This window comes from Sinohyriopsis cumingii, chromosome 3, assembly GCF_028554795.1.
Source record: "Sinohyriopsis cumingii isolate HCF-2022 chromosome 3, ASM2855479v2, whole genome shotgun sequence".
Lineage (NCBI taxonomy): Eukaryota > Metazoa > Mollusca > Bivalvia > Unionida > Unionidae > Sinohyriopsis > Sinohyriopsis cumingii.
Window position 1 is genome coordinate 52,552,309 of NC_142963.1, and position 16,843 is coordinate 52,569,151.

Here is a 16,843-nt window from a genome sequence, read left to right on the forward strand (position 1 = left end):
GCATTTTCATTATTTATTGTCTCACACTGTGTTTAGTGGACTTGGCATTGTATTTACTGCTTCTTGTTGCATTCCCAAATTAAAGGGAATTCACATCATTACCATTCCTTTTTATTCACCTAAGAATCTATTGTTATTGCTATTTTCCACTTCAAACTGAAACCATTGGGTGAATTCCACACAGTTAACACATTCCCAACGTTTGTTGGACAGCTCAGTCTTCATTGGGCTGTTGCAGTTTCCTCTGAAAAAAAAAACTTTACCCAAGGGTTATCCATAACAATCTGTCAGGGATCTTTATATCCCAGGTGTGACCTGTATACATTACTGTTGTGTCCTTTAATGGTACCTCTGAAACACTTAATGTCAGAATGAACCAAACCTTTTCATTAGCCTCAGACAGTCCCCCTGGGTAAAACATGCATGTTTATAAATACACAAAGTTAAATGGAATTGTTTTTTTGTGTAAAAAATAAATAAGATTTGTTAAAGTTCATCCAATACTTTTATATATGCATGCTTTAGAAACTTATTTTTAGTAATAAATATCACCCAGTTTGTCTATGAACACTGTATGAAATGTCAGTTTATTTCGATTCAGAATCTACATATTCCATACATAAAGTTAATTTATTCCCATAAAAACTACTTCTTGAATTTCACTCATCTCATTCTCTGCCTTTTAAATGAAATTTGTTGTTTGCACAGCTACATTGTAATGTAAGCTTTGATTTTATGGGATGTTAAATACAATATTTTGTCATTAATTAAAGCCTGAAATAGAAACATATTACAAACATACAATTTTCATATAAATGATTTAAGATTCATGATTAGAGTTGTATAGCACACTGTCACAGTATTTATACAATATATGCACGAAAATACAGGTTGGGCATTACAGAATTTATGCATTTTCCTCCAAAACATTTAATCTCGTAATTTTAAATATAAGACATCTATATGGTTTGGTTCATTTTAATTCATTTGGTGTTTTATAGTGTAGCAACATGTATAGGTTATTAAGTGCTGAGGTAATTGAAGTAAAACACCTTTTCCAAGGACACACCATAATAGTCAACCCAGGCTGACTAATCTAATGTAGGATTCTAAACCATACCAATTTGGTCACAAGTCATGCACACTAACCAATTAGCCACTGCAGCTCCAAGATAGAAATATATATTTTTATCGTGATGAAAGAATGAAATTTTATATAGACTACACAAGTATGTTGTTTTTTTTATTGCGCTTAAGATTTCTCTTCTTTTTCTGTGTCTGTAGGATGGTAGAGTGGACAGAATAGAAGATGGAGTTGAATATGTTCTTAGTCATTGCTGTGAAACAAAGGTATAATGTTCTGATAGTTTGCTTCCATATTTGAAAGTACTAGTAAGATCATCTCTACGAAGTAAATGAGAGCTATTGTATCACTATTGTATACCCACTGACATCAGCAGATGTCAAAGCATCTCACTGCATCTCCATCTTTCTTTCTTCCTAGGTCCAATACAGCAGGTTGGATGTGCTTCATAGCATCTCGTCCCTGGGGAATGATGCTAAGGGAGGAAACATTATACATGTATATTGTTTGTGGTTAAATGTGTTTTGTGTGCCTTGTATACATACAGCTATACCTAATGACATGAAACTTGGTGAGGAAATGCATCTGGATGACTTTGGTGAGGAAATGCATCTTATTAAGTACAACACTTTTATCACAAACGTAGGTCACCTTGATATTTCACACTTTTAACTGAATTCAGTTCAATTTTGTGTTTTAAGTTTTTTTTATAAAATACTATTCATGCTTGAATCATCAAACTAGTGATTTTATGCACCTCTGTTAAGACCACAATTTTACAGCTAAAAGTGGCCACTTGCACCTATATTTAACCTTTTAGAAACTTCTGTTACTTTTTTCCATGCACATGAGCAAGTTCGTTTTTGGCATGCTATTTGCATACTGTGTTCATACCTTGAATCTTGAAACTTGGTGAGGGAATGCACCTTGATAAGTAGCAGTTTTATTGCAAAATGAGGTCTGTATTTCAGGTTTCAGTGATATTGTTGAAAGTTTGTGTTTATAGTTAATTTCTTGTATTCTGTTCACTTAAAATCATGAAATTGTTATTACTACACCCTTACAACCAATGAAGATCACTGTGACCTATATTTTGTGCTTTCCCATTATAAGTTAAGTATGTGTGTTTAGCTCATGGCTACTTTTCTATGCTGTCAACATGCAAGCCAACAGTGCAGGAATGAATATCTTTATCCAGTGGTAAACTTCCAATCGTAGTGCATGTACACTATATATTGTGAAAGGTTTCTCTCATCCATTTAACTGTATATTGTATGTGTGAATGATTAGGTATTAGAAAAGCTGATTGCATGCATTTCCCACGAGGTCTTAGCTGTAGTGGCTACCGTATTTTCCGGCGTATAAGTTGATACTTTTTGACTTGAAAGTTCGGTCTTCATCTTATACTCCGAATTGACTTATATATGGATTGTGTCATTGAAATTGCATTGACTTATATATGGATTACAGTATCCGGTATGCTATTGACATTGCTCTATAATCGGCATAATCGAAAACAGGTCACATAGAAATACAAATTCATGTTAAATTACTATGTCAATAAATTGTCATAAACTAATATGACTGCATTTATATTTGTAAGTTTTGTCATTATTTATTTTGCATTCTGCGTGTTTTTTCTTATTTCTCAAACATAAAATAAAAGAAAACAATTTACCATACCGGTAAAAACTTCACCGGGCCGCATAGCACACTTACGGTCTATACTCTATAGTGTACTGTACTAATTCAAAGCATATTGTTTGTTTGTAAAAAAAAGATATGAAATAACTGGTCCATTAATATTTGATTTTCCAGTATAATGTTGGACACACATGAGCAATTACCGGCATAGCTTTTTGATTGATCCAATTGATCCTACAAAGGGATGTAATCCATATTAACTCGAGTGTTCTATGATTATTTATAAAATAATGTAGATCATGCATTCTACTGAATCCCCCAAATCATATGTTTCTAATTGTATTTGATGAAGTTTCTCAAATAAATTAGGTTTAAACTACACTAAAATCAGATATATAGATGGACTACCAGTACTCATAGATCATCAGTGATCCATGATTTTTAGTTTCGCAATTCAGTTTAAAGCCAATTGTAATGTCAACACTTCATCTATATTCATTCTTAACCAGCTGACAATTCGGTGTCTCTCTTTGATTATACCGGTTGTTGATAAATTGGTCTTTGGTTTCCAACAACAATCAAAGCCAGTTGCCGCAATTGTTTAGACCTTGATATTGGCTTTAGCTACCAATACTAGTTACCATATTGCCGGTACCCCATTGTTCTTTATCATTAATCCGCATCAATTACTCTACCTGTTTTTAATATCAATGGGATTAAGTACAACAGGAAATGATGCCCACTCCCTTCTCTAGATGTAAATAATGAATTTAGCCATGGGCATTGTTTTCATTACTATAGTACGGGCACATTTTAATGAGTTCGGTATATTTTGATCAATCTTTTCAGTCATAATCATTCATATAAATATCCCCGTACAAATCATACAACTTATCTCACAATGCCTCCCGTCAAATCACGCAAGTCTTACACAGCAGCTTTTAAGCTGGAAGTTGTAAAGTTCGCTGAAGAGAAAGGTGAGATTTCACAGATATGTTAAAGTATAATAAAAAGTATTTTTATTTATTTTTTGTTTGCAACTTTTGTTTTCTGTCACCTCATTTTATTCACATTTCTGATTTCCCTATGAATTGCCTTATTTCCCTACTGTTAGCCTCACTGAGTTTATCTCATCTGTTGAATCTTGCACTCAAGACTGGTTTCAACTGGAAGGAATAATCATAGCATGCACAGCCACGTGGCTCTTGTTGCAATGGATATCATAATTAAAACAAATATGATTTAAACTAAACTAAAATCAGATATATTGTGAGTGCGTGCGTGCTTGTGTGTGTGCGCACAAGAGAGGGAGAGTGAGAGATGAAAAAAATTGTCCGTGTACAAGATCGTTCTTTTATTCAGGGCGGTTTTTATTTGTAGCTTTTGCAAAGAGAAAAAAGACAGTATTTTGAGTTACCTGACGATTGTGATAATCCTCATGTATTACGAGCCTACTATATTCCATTATCAATAAGCACCTCTAAATCAACAATTCATTCTTGTTTTAATTACGATGTACATTGTCACAACAACCACATGGCTATGCAGTGTTATTTACACGGTAATTAAACATGCTTAGCGCTTTGGCTATAATTGAAACCAGATTGAGGGCAAGAATCGACAGAATAGGTCAAATCAGCAAGGCTGCCAGTAGGGAAATGAGGCTTTTTTAGGGAAATGAAAATCTGTCAACATTTTATTGAAGTCATTGTCCATACAAAATTTGTTATAAGGACAAGAGATCATACCCATTACTTTGTATTCGAACTCGCCGATAAAGATAATAGTGGGGTATATCATTGAATAGATTAGTAATAAAATGTTAATTATATCCAAGTCCAAACAGAACAAACACTTAAAAAATAGTATATGTATATATATATACGAATCGATTTAACTGAGTCCGTGACTTTCAAACTTACGATAGAAAATGACAAGTTTGTATAAGTTACGTTCGTAACTACAGGTAATAAAATGAACTACAACATGGATGTGTTTTCAATTATAATAAAACAAGCATGGACTGTTTATTCAGCTGTGTCAATTGATAACAAAATATAGCAGTTCAGAAGTAAAATCACAAGCATGTTAGCATCGGTAATGCAATTTCACGATTAACGGTAATATGGAATATCATACAACGATACCATTAATATTCATGCAGCCGGAAGTTACTAGTATAAAATACAAAGCCAAGTTATTGACCTGGCCTCGTCTTGTACTCCGAATCGACTTATATATGGACGAAGGATGGAAAATTTACAAAATTGGTCAATTCGACTTGTAGGCCGGAAAATACGGTAATCAGTGTAATTACAAATATGTGTACTGTGCTTATAATAGTGGTCGTACTGCCCATCACACCAAGGTTACTCAAAGCCACTGACTTCCACACTGTGTACTCTGGCTTTTCTAGGGTTGGACAATGATACTAGCTTCTGAAATGTTTTGATTTTAAACAATTAACTAATGCAGACTTGTTATCATTAATTATGAGATTTTTAGGATCTTTCAGAATGCTTATTTTTTTTTTATCAGCCGTGGCAGGTTTTATTTTTCATTTGTCACATTTGTATATGTAACAAGATCAAGTATGGACATTGTTCTGTATTTCCAAACAATGACTATCATGTGGTATGCAAAAATATCAGATATTTCTAGGAGAATGATACCATTATTGCTGAAAGAAAAGCAAGAAAGAAAAAGGATGGACAGAAAGGAAAGGAAGGAAAAAATATACACTGATATATTTAAATTTAAAAAGTAGTTTTTAACATGTTTGGTGCCAAGAAATGGTTTGTAAAAGCAAACAGTACTTAGTTTCTTTTTAATTGGGTTGATATGCTTATGTTCTTTTTTATATCTACCTTGAATATAAATCTTTGAAGAAATTGTATAACAACATTTGCTAGAAAATGGAATTGGAATTTTAATATGGTGTTGCATGAGATTTACAGATTTTGCTTTGCTTAGAAGTTGTAATTTGTGTTTAGTCTATAATAATTTACGTCAGAGTGATACGTTTTTACTTTGATTAGCAGTCTCAAACTTTAATATCAGAATATAATTGCATGTCTTGCTACATGATCATGAAAAATTGTTCTGCGGACTCAAAATCCATTGATTTTGACTGCAGATGTTTTTACTTTGAAGAGAAGCAGGATTTTCAATATTTTAGTATCAGGAAATTAAATATTCATATCCTTCCTTCAAAATTTACAGTTGTCTGCAACAATTATTATAGCTTTGAATTATGGCATGTCAAGTCTGAGTTCATTTTATTTTGTCATTTTGTTACTCAGACATTTCTGTGAGTATGGAACCACGAGTTACAAGGGTTATTACAACTGTAAGCCTGATATGATTGTTTTAAGAGCTGAATCAACATGGATCAGTCTCTGGTTCTTGATATGTGAATGCTTAATGAGGGGTAGTACAGCATGATATCAAAAGTAGTTCACCATGCCCTAGATTTGCACTTTTAATTATGTAAATTTAATACTTGATATTTGATGCTTGTCTTGAATCATGTGGTTTTTACATTAATCTATACTAAGATGTATCCTTAAATGTACACCATCATCATATTAGTAAAATGTCCTACGTCAACCCCTTGATATGTTTTCATCATTCAGTATAGCTCATCTTGATTGCTGATAATTACACTTGTCTTGGAATAGATATGTGCAGGAGATCTCAGTTGTCTAAAGACAATATCATGTCATGCTATATTTCAGGATGTAATGATAGAACTTGGAGAAAAGGAAATAACTATCTCAAGCAAGGCCACAGGAGAGGTAAAGCAGCCCTTATGGTCTTGTATACATTATCCACACAGAAAAATTAGTATGCCTAATAATGTGCTCTTTTATATATATATATATATATATATATATATATATATACATACACACATACATACAGTGCGACCCCACGATAAAGTGAATTCAGATATAACATCATCGTATGGCTGTCAAAATTTATAAATTCATTCGCACGTGAAAAAAATATTTTTTGTTCAAAGTGCATGAAACAGTGGATAAAAAATTTATTATCATTTTGGGGAAGAGATCGCATATGAATTCAAATATAATATGATCATGGCGTGGTTCCTGAAATTTTAAATACACGTGTATTTTTCTCCTACCGGGAAAAAATATTTTTTATCCGAGAAACAGTCTGTAAAACATTTATTATCATTTTGGTGAAGAGTTTGTGTATGAATTTGAATATAATATGATCATGGCGTAGCTTCTGAAATTTAACAATTTCATCAGGTTCTTGAAGTGTTATGCCTAAATAAACATGATCAGAAATGTTACTTATTACTGATCCATGAGTAAAGCCAGTACGTCTACAATCATTGCTCAAACAATAGCCAACATGTTTTTCTTTTTTAACTGCATACACAACCAAGCAGCAGATGATGCATTGGTTGATAAAAGATTCTCACAATTTAATAAACATCAAAAAACAAATGTGGCCAGCATGTTTGATGCACTTGGCAGTGTTATTAGACACAATCAGTTGACCAGTAAATAATGTCTGCTTTGTTAGCTGGAAATTGAAAGGGTATGAAATTGTACTTACATTCAGCTTAAAAAATATTTTACCATTATGGAAAAGCAAGTTCACAAACACAAGTCATTCTCTGCACTTTGTGCACTGATTAAAATAGTAGTTTTCACTTGTTTCTTTCAATATCCACAAAATCAGAAGTAAAAACTATATGCACGGTGAAAGCATGTGTTGATTGTTACTTATTTTTGTTGTAGTTGTTCAAACGTATAGGTGTACAAGCGTTAATTATTGAAAATTTACAATGGATAAATGTACACGGAAACATTAATGAGAAAATTTTAGCAGTATGAAATTTGTACAGACACCGTTCAGAGACCCTGGAACGTAATGAACCATACATGTGCTTCATTTTTCTTAACCTAATTTTGTTGTTAATTTTTCCCATTGAATTCAGACACATAATGATGTGTGACAAAATTATTAAATAGGTACGATATCAGACAGCAAGTAAACGGTGTTAATACTCTGTTTATGCTATATATTAGACGTTGAATTCAGACACAATGATCTGGAACAAAATTATTGAATATTTTAAATCTGTGTGTGATTTTTAATTGGAATTACATGCATTATAGGATGAATTTCATGCCACAGTGGCATGATAGTAAAGGGTGTTGATACCCAGTGCATGATATACATTAGACATGAATGAACATATATGTTCCAGTGCGTTGTTTTCTGAAAAACTGTTAAACCCCGCATTATTGCGACCCAGCTATTAACACGATCCAATTTTTTGGACCCCAATTATCGCGTTATAGTGGGATTCCACTGTATGTACGTATGTATGTATGTGTGTGTGTGTATATATATATATATATATATATATATATATATATATATATATATATATATATATATATATAACTGAATACTATGAGGACATTTTTAACATGAATTTTCTGAATATTCTGTGATAGATACCATGGTATACTGCAGTTATATTAGTGACCAAACATTTAAGGTTCTGGTGCAGGTGCCTATCACATTTTTGTTTAATTTCCATCTGTCAAAATATCTTGCTCTGATTTATAGCACACTAACATATTATATATGTGATCTAATTTGGAAAAAATATTGTCTTGGGATAAAAGAGTAATCATAAATAGTAATAAAGAGAGGTGGTAAGGATGAAAATGTTCATCCAAAGAAGTCAGGAAGTTTCAGCAGCAAATGGTTGAACCTGTTTTATGACATCTGTCAAAGCACATGCAGAAGGTCAACTTTGTTAGTCCCGGTGTTTCTGAAATTTTTTGGTCAGCCTTCATCAGTCAAGCAGAATGTAATGAATGTATACATTCCTCAAAATGTGAAAGTGTCTCAAAAAAGGAACACTCAGCCATGTCATACAGAGGAGATGGGCAGTGATAATGATATTTTGAAAAACCCATCAATAATGTGACTTTTCTGCATTGTGCACCAATTCTAAAGCACTTACAGTGTTGGGCAACAGAAGGTCAGCGGTCTAGAGAAATGTAGTTCTTAAATTTACATAATTTTTAAAGCAAGAACTGTCATATCGTTTGAATGTTATGATCTTGACATATAGCTTTTCCAGTCAAGATATGATATAAACATAGTTGTTTATATATCTATTTTAGTAAATTTATATTTGTATTATTTTTGAATAAATTTTGAGGTATATGTGAGAACTTTTGAAGTTTATTGTAATTTTAGAGACAGTTTTGTAGTTTATGCAAACTGATGTCAACAATCAGAATTATCTTTAGTTTGTTAAACTTGTACAAGTAATTGGAATAATTATCTTTCCATGTGCATTTTTTTCACAGATTTTATTGGGTTCTCTTTGTTATGAATTGATTTTAGTATTTCCAGTGTACCTCTGAGATCAGAGCTACTCCAAATGGAATTATACCTAAATTAAACCTGTTCTTATTTTCAGGTCTTATTTCAGTATCTGTTTACTGAAATTTCTTCTTGTGGTCGCAGAACAGATGCCAAAGAATATTTTGCTTTCAATGCGGGGTAAGGACGCGTTTTGATAGCAATATCTGCAAAAATGGGCAATTATTCCAGATAATAATAGGACTAGAAAAGAGACATTAGATAATCAGTTTTTATACACCCACCATCAAGCAGAGTGTGTAATATTTTGACATGTACCTGTCCAACTCTGTGTTCCGTATTTTGTTTTCTAACTGTTACTCAACTTAACCTCCCTCAAACACTGAATCAAGGAATATTTAACTCTTATACCACATACCTTGAATCGAGGATTACACAAAAATATTTAACTCTTATACCACATACCTTGAATCGAGGATTACACAAAAATATTTAACTCTTATACCACATACCTTGAATCGAGGATTACACAAAAATATTTAACTCTTATACCACATACCTTGAATCGAGGATTACACAAAAATATTTAACTCTTATACCACATACCTTGAATCGAGGATTACACAAAAATATTTAACTCTTATACCACATACCTTGAATCGAGGATTACACAAAAATATTTAACTCTTATACCAAATACCTTGAATCGAGGATTACACAAAAATATTTAACTCTTATACCACATACCTTGAATCGAGGATTACACAAAAATATTTAACTCCTATACCACATACCTTGAATCGAGGATTACACAAAAATATTTAACTCTTATACCACATACCTTGAATCGAGGATTACACAAAAATATTTAACTCCTATACTACATACCTTGAATTGAGGATTACACAAAAATATTTAACTCCTATACCACATACCTTGAATCAAGGATTACACAAAAATATTTAACTCCTATACCACATACCTTGAATCGAGGATTACACAAAAATATTTAACTCCTATACCACATACCTTGAATCGAGGATTACACAAAAATATTTAACTCCTATACCACATACCTTGAATCGAGGATTACACAAAAATATTTAACTCCTATACCACATACCTTGAATCAAGGATTACACAAAAATATTTAACTCCTATACCACATACCTTGAATCAAGGATTACACAAAAATATTTAACTCCTATACCACATACCTTGAATCAAGGATTACACAAAAATATTTAACTCCTATACCACATACCTTGAATCAAGGATGACACAAAAATATTTAACTCCTATACCACATACCTTGAATCAAGGATGACACAAAAATATTTAACTCTTATACCACATACCTTGAATCAAGGATGACACAAAAATATTTAACTCTTATACCACATACCTTGAATCAAGGATGACACAAAAATATTTAACTCTTATACCACATACCTTGAATCAAGGATGACACAAAAATATTTAACTCTTATACCACATACCTTGAATCAAGGATGACACAAAAATATTTAACTCTTATACCACATACCTTGAATCAAGGATGACACAAAAATATTTAACTCTTATACCACATACCTTGAATCAAGGATGATACAAAAATATTTAACTCCTATACCACAAACCTTGAATCAAGGATGACACAAAAATATTTAACTCTTATACCACATACCTTGAATCAAGGATTACACAAAAATATTTAACTCCTATACCACATACCTTGAATCAAGGATTACACAAAAATATTTAACTCCTATACCACAAACCTTGAATCAAGGATTACACAAAAATATTTAACTCTTATACCACATACCTTGAATCAAGGATTACACAAAAATATTTAACTCCTATACCACATACCTTGAATCAAGGATGACACAAAAATATTTAACTCCTATACCACATACCTTGAATCAAGGATGACACAAAAATATTTAACTCTTATACCACATGCCTTGAATCAAGGATGACACAAAAATATTTAACTCCTATACCACTTGCCTTGAATCAAGGATGACACAAAAATATTTAACTCTTATACCACATACCTTGAATCAAGGATGACACAAAAATATTTAACTCCTATACCACATACCTTGAATCAAGGATGACACAAAAATATTTAACTCCTATACCACATACCTTGAATCAAGGATGACACAAAAATATTTAACTCTTATACCACATACCTTGAATCAAGGATGACACAAAAATATTTAACTCCTATACCACATACCTTGAATCAAGGATGACACAAAAATATTTAACTCCTATACCACATACCTTGAATCAAGGATTACACAAAAATATTTAACTCTTATACCACATACCTTGAATCAAGGATTACACAAAAATATTTAACTCCTATACCACATACCTTGAATCAAGGATTACACAAAAATATTTAACTCCTATACCACATACCTTGAATCAAGGATTACACAAAAATATTTAACTCTTATACCACATACCTTGAATCAAGGATTACACAAAAATATTTAACTCCTATACACATACCTTGAATCAAGGATGACACAAAAATATTTAACTCCTATACCACATACCTTGAATCAAGGATGACACAAAAATATTTAACTCTTATACCACATGCCTTGAATCAAGGATTACACAAAAATATTTAACTCTTATACCACTTGCCTTGAATCAAGGAATACACAGAATTATTTAACTCCTATACCACTTGCCTTGAATCAAGGAATACACAGAATTATTTAATTCATGTACTACATGCCTTGAATCAAGGAATACACAAAATTATTTAATTCATGTACTACATGCCTCGAATCAAGGAATACATGAAAATATTTCAGCCCTGTACTACATGCTTTGACTAATTTTTGTGGATGACTTTGACACAATGATTGTTTTTGGTGTTAATGGCACTTTTAACATAATTTTGGCTATATCAAGATGTGATTAAAATTTGTAGATGGCTTGCCATTGTGACTGTACTTGTTTGCTATTTTTAACAGCACGTTATTTGAGACAGAGAAGACACCTTGCTAATTGGGGTATAAAGGTCAAAAGTCAGGATCAAATATGCTCCAAATAAAAATTGATATCGACAGAATAACAAGTTCCACACCACAAACCATGGCTAGACTTTGTGGATTACTTGCCTTAGAGACAAGAAATGCACATATCAAGTTTGGGGACCATTGGTCAAAGGTCAAGGTCATCAAGACTAAAGGGAGAGAAATGGTGTTTGAAAAATATCTTGCATTCTATGCCTTTTACCATGACAAAAGTTGTGGATGGCTTAGATTTGACAGAAGGAAGACACCTGCTGATAAAGCAGAGCTTATCACATAGTATTTCTAGGTGTTATGTACATTTACTTTGTATTATTTGTTGGGTTTTTTTAATGATTGTAGGTATTGGATAAGAGCATAGCAATTCTTTCAGCTCCAAATTTCAGCCAATCATTTAAAATGTCTCTTGACGCAACTGATGCTGTAGTCAGTGGAGTATTGATTCAAGGAGACAAAAATGGTGTTGATCATCCAGTGTTCTATTTTTCTAAACCAGAGAAAATATTCCACAGTGGAGAAGGAATGTTTGGCTTTGCGGCACTTTGAGGTGTATAATCAGCCCCTTCTCTGATTATTTTATTCAGTGATCACAACCCCCCTTAGTTTCACTGGCAAGATGAAAAAACAAATCATAGATTATTAAAGTGGAGTTTTATGTTGCAGGAATGCAATGTTGACTTCATGCACATCAAGGGAAAGGTATTCTAATTGCAGATGTACTTTTTCATGTGCATAGAAGGTTTTCTCTATTAAAAAATCTTCCAAAGATACAAAAAAATTATTGATGGACAGTATTGTCAGCTTTATTGCAGCTTTATTGCAAATTTAGTTAGCACAATTCCTGGGCAAAATGCTTTTCATTAAATACGAGCAGCTTGAATCCAGCGTTTGAAGATGTTAAGTGTACATAACCATTCTTTGTTTTCTGTTTAGCTAACATGATATTGCAAATAGTTCTATAGTCCTGTTTATTTTGCCTTAAAGTTATAACAGTGAATTATAATTTTACAATGACATTTATCTTTATCTTAACGTGTTTTAAATACATGTAAGTAATTGTTTGTTAAAATACATGTAACTCTTAGTGTAAATAATGCTTGCTGTGTTAGAATACAGGTAACTCTAACTTCATGTTAGAATGCATTTAATTGTGGGTTTTCTTAATATGGGTAACTCTGTGTTTGATTATGAATATAGAAAATTCTTTGCATCCTGGTTGTTTTCAGAGAAACATATTGCAGCTTTGCCGAGAATTTCCAATGCCATGTCTTCCAGGCCTCAGGAGAGGAAGAGGTATATATATTAATCTGATATTTTATAATTATTTATTCAGCAGATTCCCCAACAGGTTATCAGATAAATTACATCAGCTGATATGCATGAAAATATAAAGAGATGTTTTTCATCATCTAAGTGTAACAGATGTTGGTGCTCTCATTCTATAGATATTAGAGAATGTACCTATTTTAGTACCTCCAGAACAAAAGATTTTTTTATTTTGCATTATAACACTGACATCGTATGAACTGATGTAATTTATCTGTTAACCTGTACAAAATGTAACATGCAGTATGTTGGACAAACACTTCAACAAGTTTCTAAGAAAAATGAATAATCACCACTTTCATGTAACAAATTGCATGGACTCAGTTCTCCTCTGATGTTTCAATGAATTTTAATACAAATAATCACTATGTGAGTTTTCTTTTATCGAAATCAATATTGTGCATGAAGAAATGAACAGACTGATTAAAGAAAGTTACTTGATTAATTAGATGATTTTTATCCCAGTGACCTTAATGCTATGGCATTATATAAAATTGTAAAAAGAATTTATATATTTTATACATATATATGTCAGCTGTCAATATATAATTTGTATGTATGACTATGTGTAAGTGACATTTTAATCATATAGTCTGTAAAATCATTGCAAAAGAACAGGTTTTAATTGTGTGGCATCATCATGTTGAGTTCATATAAGCACCTTTTGTTAACTGAATATTGGACTGTACTTGGCAGTAGACAAATATCTAATTTATCTCTTGATCAAAGGGTTGTCAATTGGGGAAACAAAGCAGGGTCTGTCTTTACAAGATGAAGGATTATGGTCAAATGGACACAAGGAGTTGTAAGAATGTAAGAGTGTCCGATTTGTGGCTTAATGAAACAATTATCACCTAGGAAAAAAAAGTGGGTGTTGCCTTTACAAGCATAGGGTTTATTGGTCCACTTACACTGGCACATAACTTAGAAAATAGTACTTGGGAATTAGATCTGGCTTATGAAAAAGGAAAATATAAATCGAAATAAAATTTTCATTGCATCGAACCAAATAGTCTTACTCAGGTAAACATAAAATATAATACAGTAAAACCTGTTATAAGAGACCTCCCCTTCTGCCATCAAAAAATGGTCGCTCAAGACAGGTGGTCTCTCATAGCAGGTTTGTACAAAAAGACCAGTTTCCATGGTCCAGTTTCAGAACAATTTCAAGAAAAATAACCACAATCACTGTACAAATATTCTATTCTTTATTAATAGTTCTTGCTAAAATATTGTATGCATTCATCTAAAAACAAAATTATATAGCAATAAAGATATACTTCTATCATTAAGCATGAAATCACATTTACATTTGAAGATCACATAATTAGCATATGGAATCGTTTCTGATTTACTCATTTTCCTTTATAAGAACTTTAAAAAAATTTTTTTCGATGTTTAACCATATTTTTGCGAGTGGCCCGCTCCTTCTCACTTCTTTCAGTTACAATAATTATTTTCTCCAGCCTTAAAATTTGTATATTTTTTGGTTGGAGGTTCGTCCATTGTTATTAAGATACTAGGTGTTAACATTATAAGTGCACATTTGTAATATCAAACATAAAAACAGTTTTGACTGGGCTCTGGGAAAATATGAAAAAATCTATACATGTGCATTACACAATTAACAATTAAAGAAATAAAAGAAAAAATTATCCCATCCAGAAACAAAACCATTTACTCGGAGACAAAAGTGAATGGCTTCATTCAAAGAAGACATACAGGGATTAACTCTATCAACAAAGTGAGTAACCCAGTCACACCAACTTGAATAGACAACAGCTTTGATTGGGATGTAATCACTTAACACTGGGGGAACAAACATCACAAGTCTTGGACACTATCAATCAAATCCCACAAATGTTTGTCTCTTGTTGGTTTAATAGACAATGATCTTTTTCACCCCAAGGCAATACGGATTAACTCCAAAGACAAACAATGTACTTGACCACATCATCAATATTTGGCAATTCATGACGTACATTAGCCTGGTTTACAGACTGTAGCATTGTAGCATCTATCACTGTAGCCACAATCCTTTTTTTGTTTTTGTTTTTGATTGTTCTGTTGTTGTTATTATTAATCTTTTTTGTGCTTGTTTTTTTCTTCAGAACAGTCATTACTAATCAAGCAGTCATTGTAACAATTGATTACATATAGGTCAGTGGTGTCTGTCTGTTCTCACGATACGGTCGTTCATAGGGATGCTGGGTCCTACTCATACACATGATCTTCAATAAGGCCGGGAAGCAGGCTAAGTGCGGTAATAATTTGTCTGGTTCCCTGCTTTGTATGCTGTCTGTGTTGCCCTCCTCTATATGAATAGCAGAGAACAACGCAGGGAGCATACAAAGCAGGGAACCAGACTATTGAATAATCCAAGTCGGGTTTACAACAAAAACTTTAAAACAGCATAAGTATAAGCATACCTACAAAATTGCAGATATTGGTAGCCAGCCTAGTTTTTTTTTTTTTAGAACAGTATGAGCGGTCATTGGTACAGGGATTAAATAAAAATTGTTGGAGTTTATCCTTGTTCTTGCGATACAGTCATTTCATAGCAGTATCAAGATGCATATTTTGCCAAGACATTGCAGTCGCTGGACACGTTCAGCAAGTGGTCACTCATGACAGAGCATTTATATAATAAAATCGATCTGTGCATTATAATTGTAGTTGGAAATGACAGTTGGTTGCTCATAGCAGAGGTCGCTCATAACTTTTTACTGTACGAATACTGGTTGTTCAGACTCGCACAAAAATGGAAGCAATAGATATTAGTAAACACCCAAGGTAAACAACATTGATGGATACTTAATTTTGTATTGAGTAATATTCATTTTAATATTTTCAGATTATTAAAATGCAAATATTTGTGGATGCATGTATTGTGATTAATTTATTGAATTAATTCTATCTTGGATAATCAGAGAAGAAAATGTCAGGGTCATTAGGAACTTTTAATTTTCAAGTAATTTTAAACCTAAAATATTAGGAAATATGTTTGATAGAAGATTTACCTTCCATATAAGGATTAAAATGATCCATAATGGAAGACACATGATGCTACAGCTTTCTCAATGTTGATACTAATGTTGATGGTATTTTTAGAAAAGCTGCAATCAATTTTAAAATGTGCTTGTTATGTTTTTTATTATTGCAGTATGTGAAACATTTTAATGAACCATTTCTATCAGATTTCTTCACTAATTGATACCTTATGTCCTGTCATTTTGAAGGGAGGGGAAAAAAATCAATTTTGAGGGGTTTTCTTTCAGACATGCTTAAAACCAGTTAATATACAAATAATAATGATCATGTGCCATGCTGTATC

At 32.3% G+C, this 16,843-nt stretch overlaps 1 protein-coding gene across 1 annotated transcript in view; it reads left to right on the plus strand.

Annotated features, from left to right (window-relative positions):
- The window catches only part of LOC149802865 (uncharacterized), an 85,947-nt gene that overhangs the window by 55,996 nt on the left and 13,108 nt on the right, over positions 1–16,843 (plus strand). The window contains exons 15-18 of the mRNA XM_089952310.1: positions 1,285–1,350; positions 6,466–6,525; positions 9,213–9,295; positions 13,410–13,476. Coding sequence (XP_089808436.1) covers positions 1,285–1,350; positions 6,466–6,525; positions 9,213–9,295; positions 13,410–13,476 — 276 coding nt within the window. The remainder of the gene's footprint in view (positions 1–1,284; positions 1,351–6,465; positions 6,526–9,212; positions 9,296–13,409; positions 13,477–16,843) is intronic.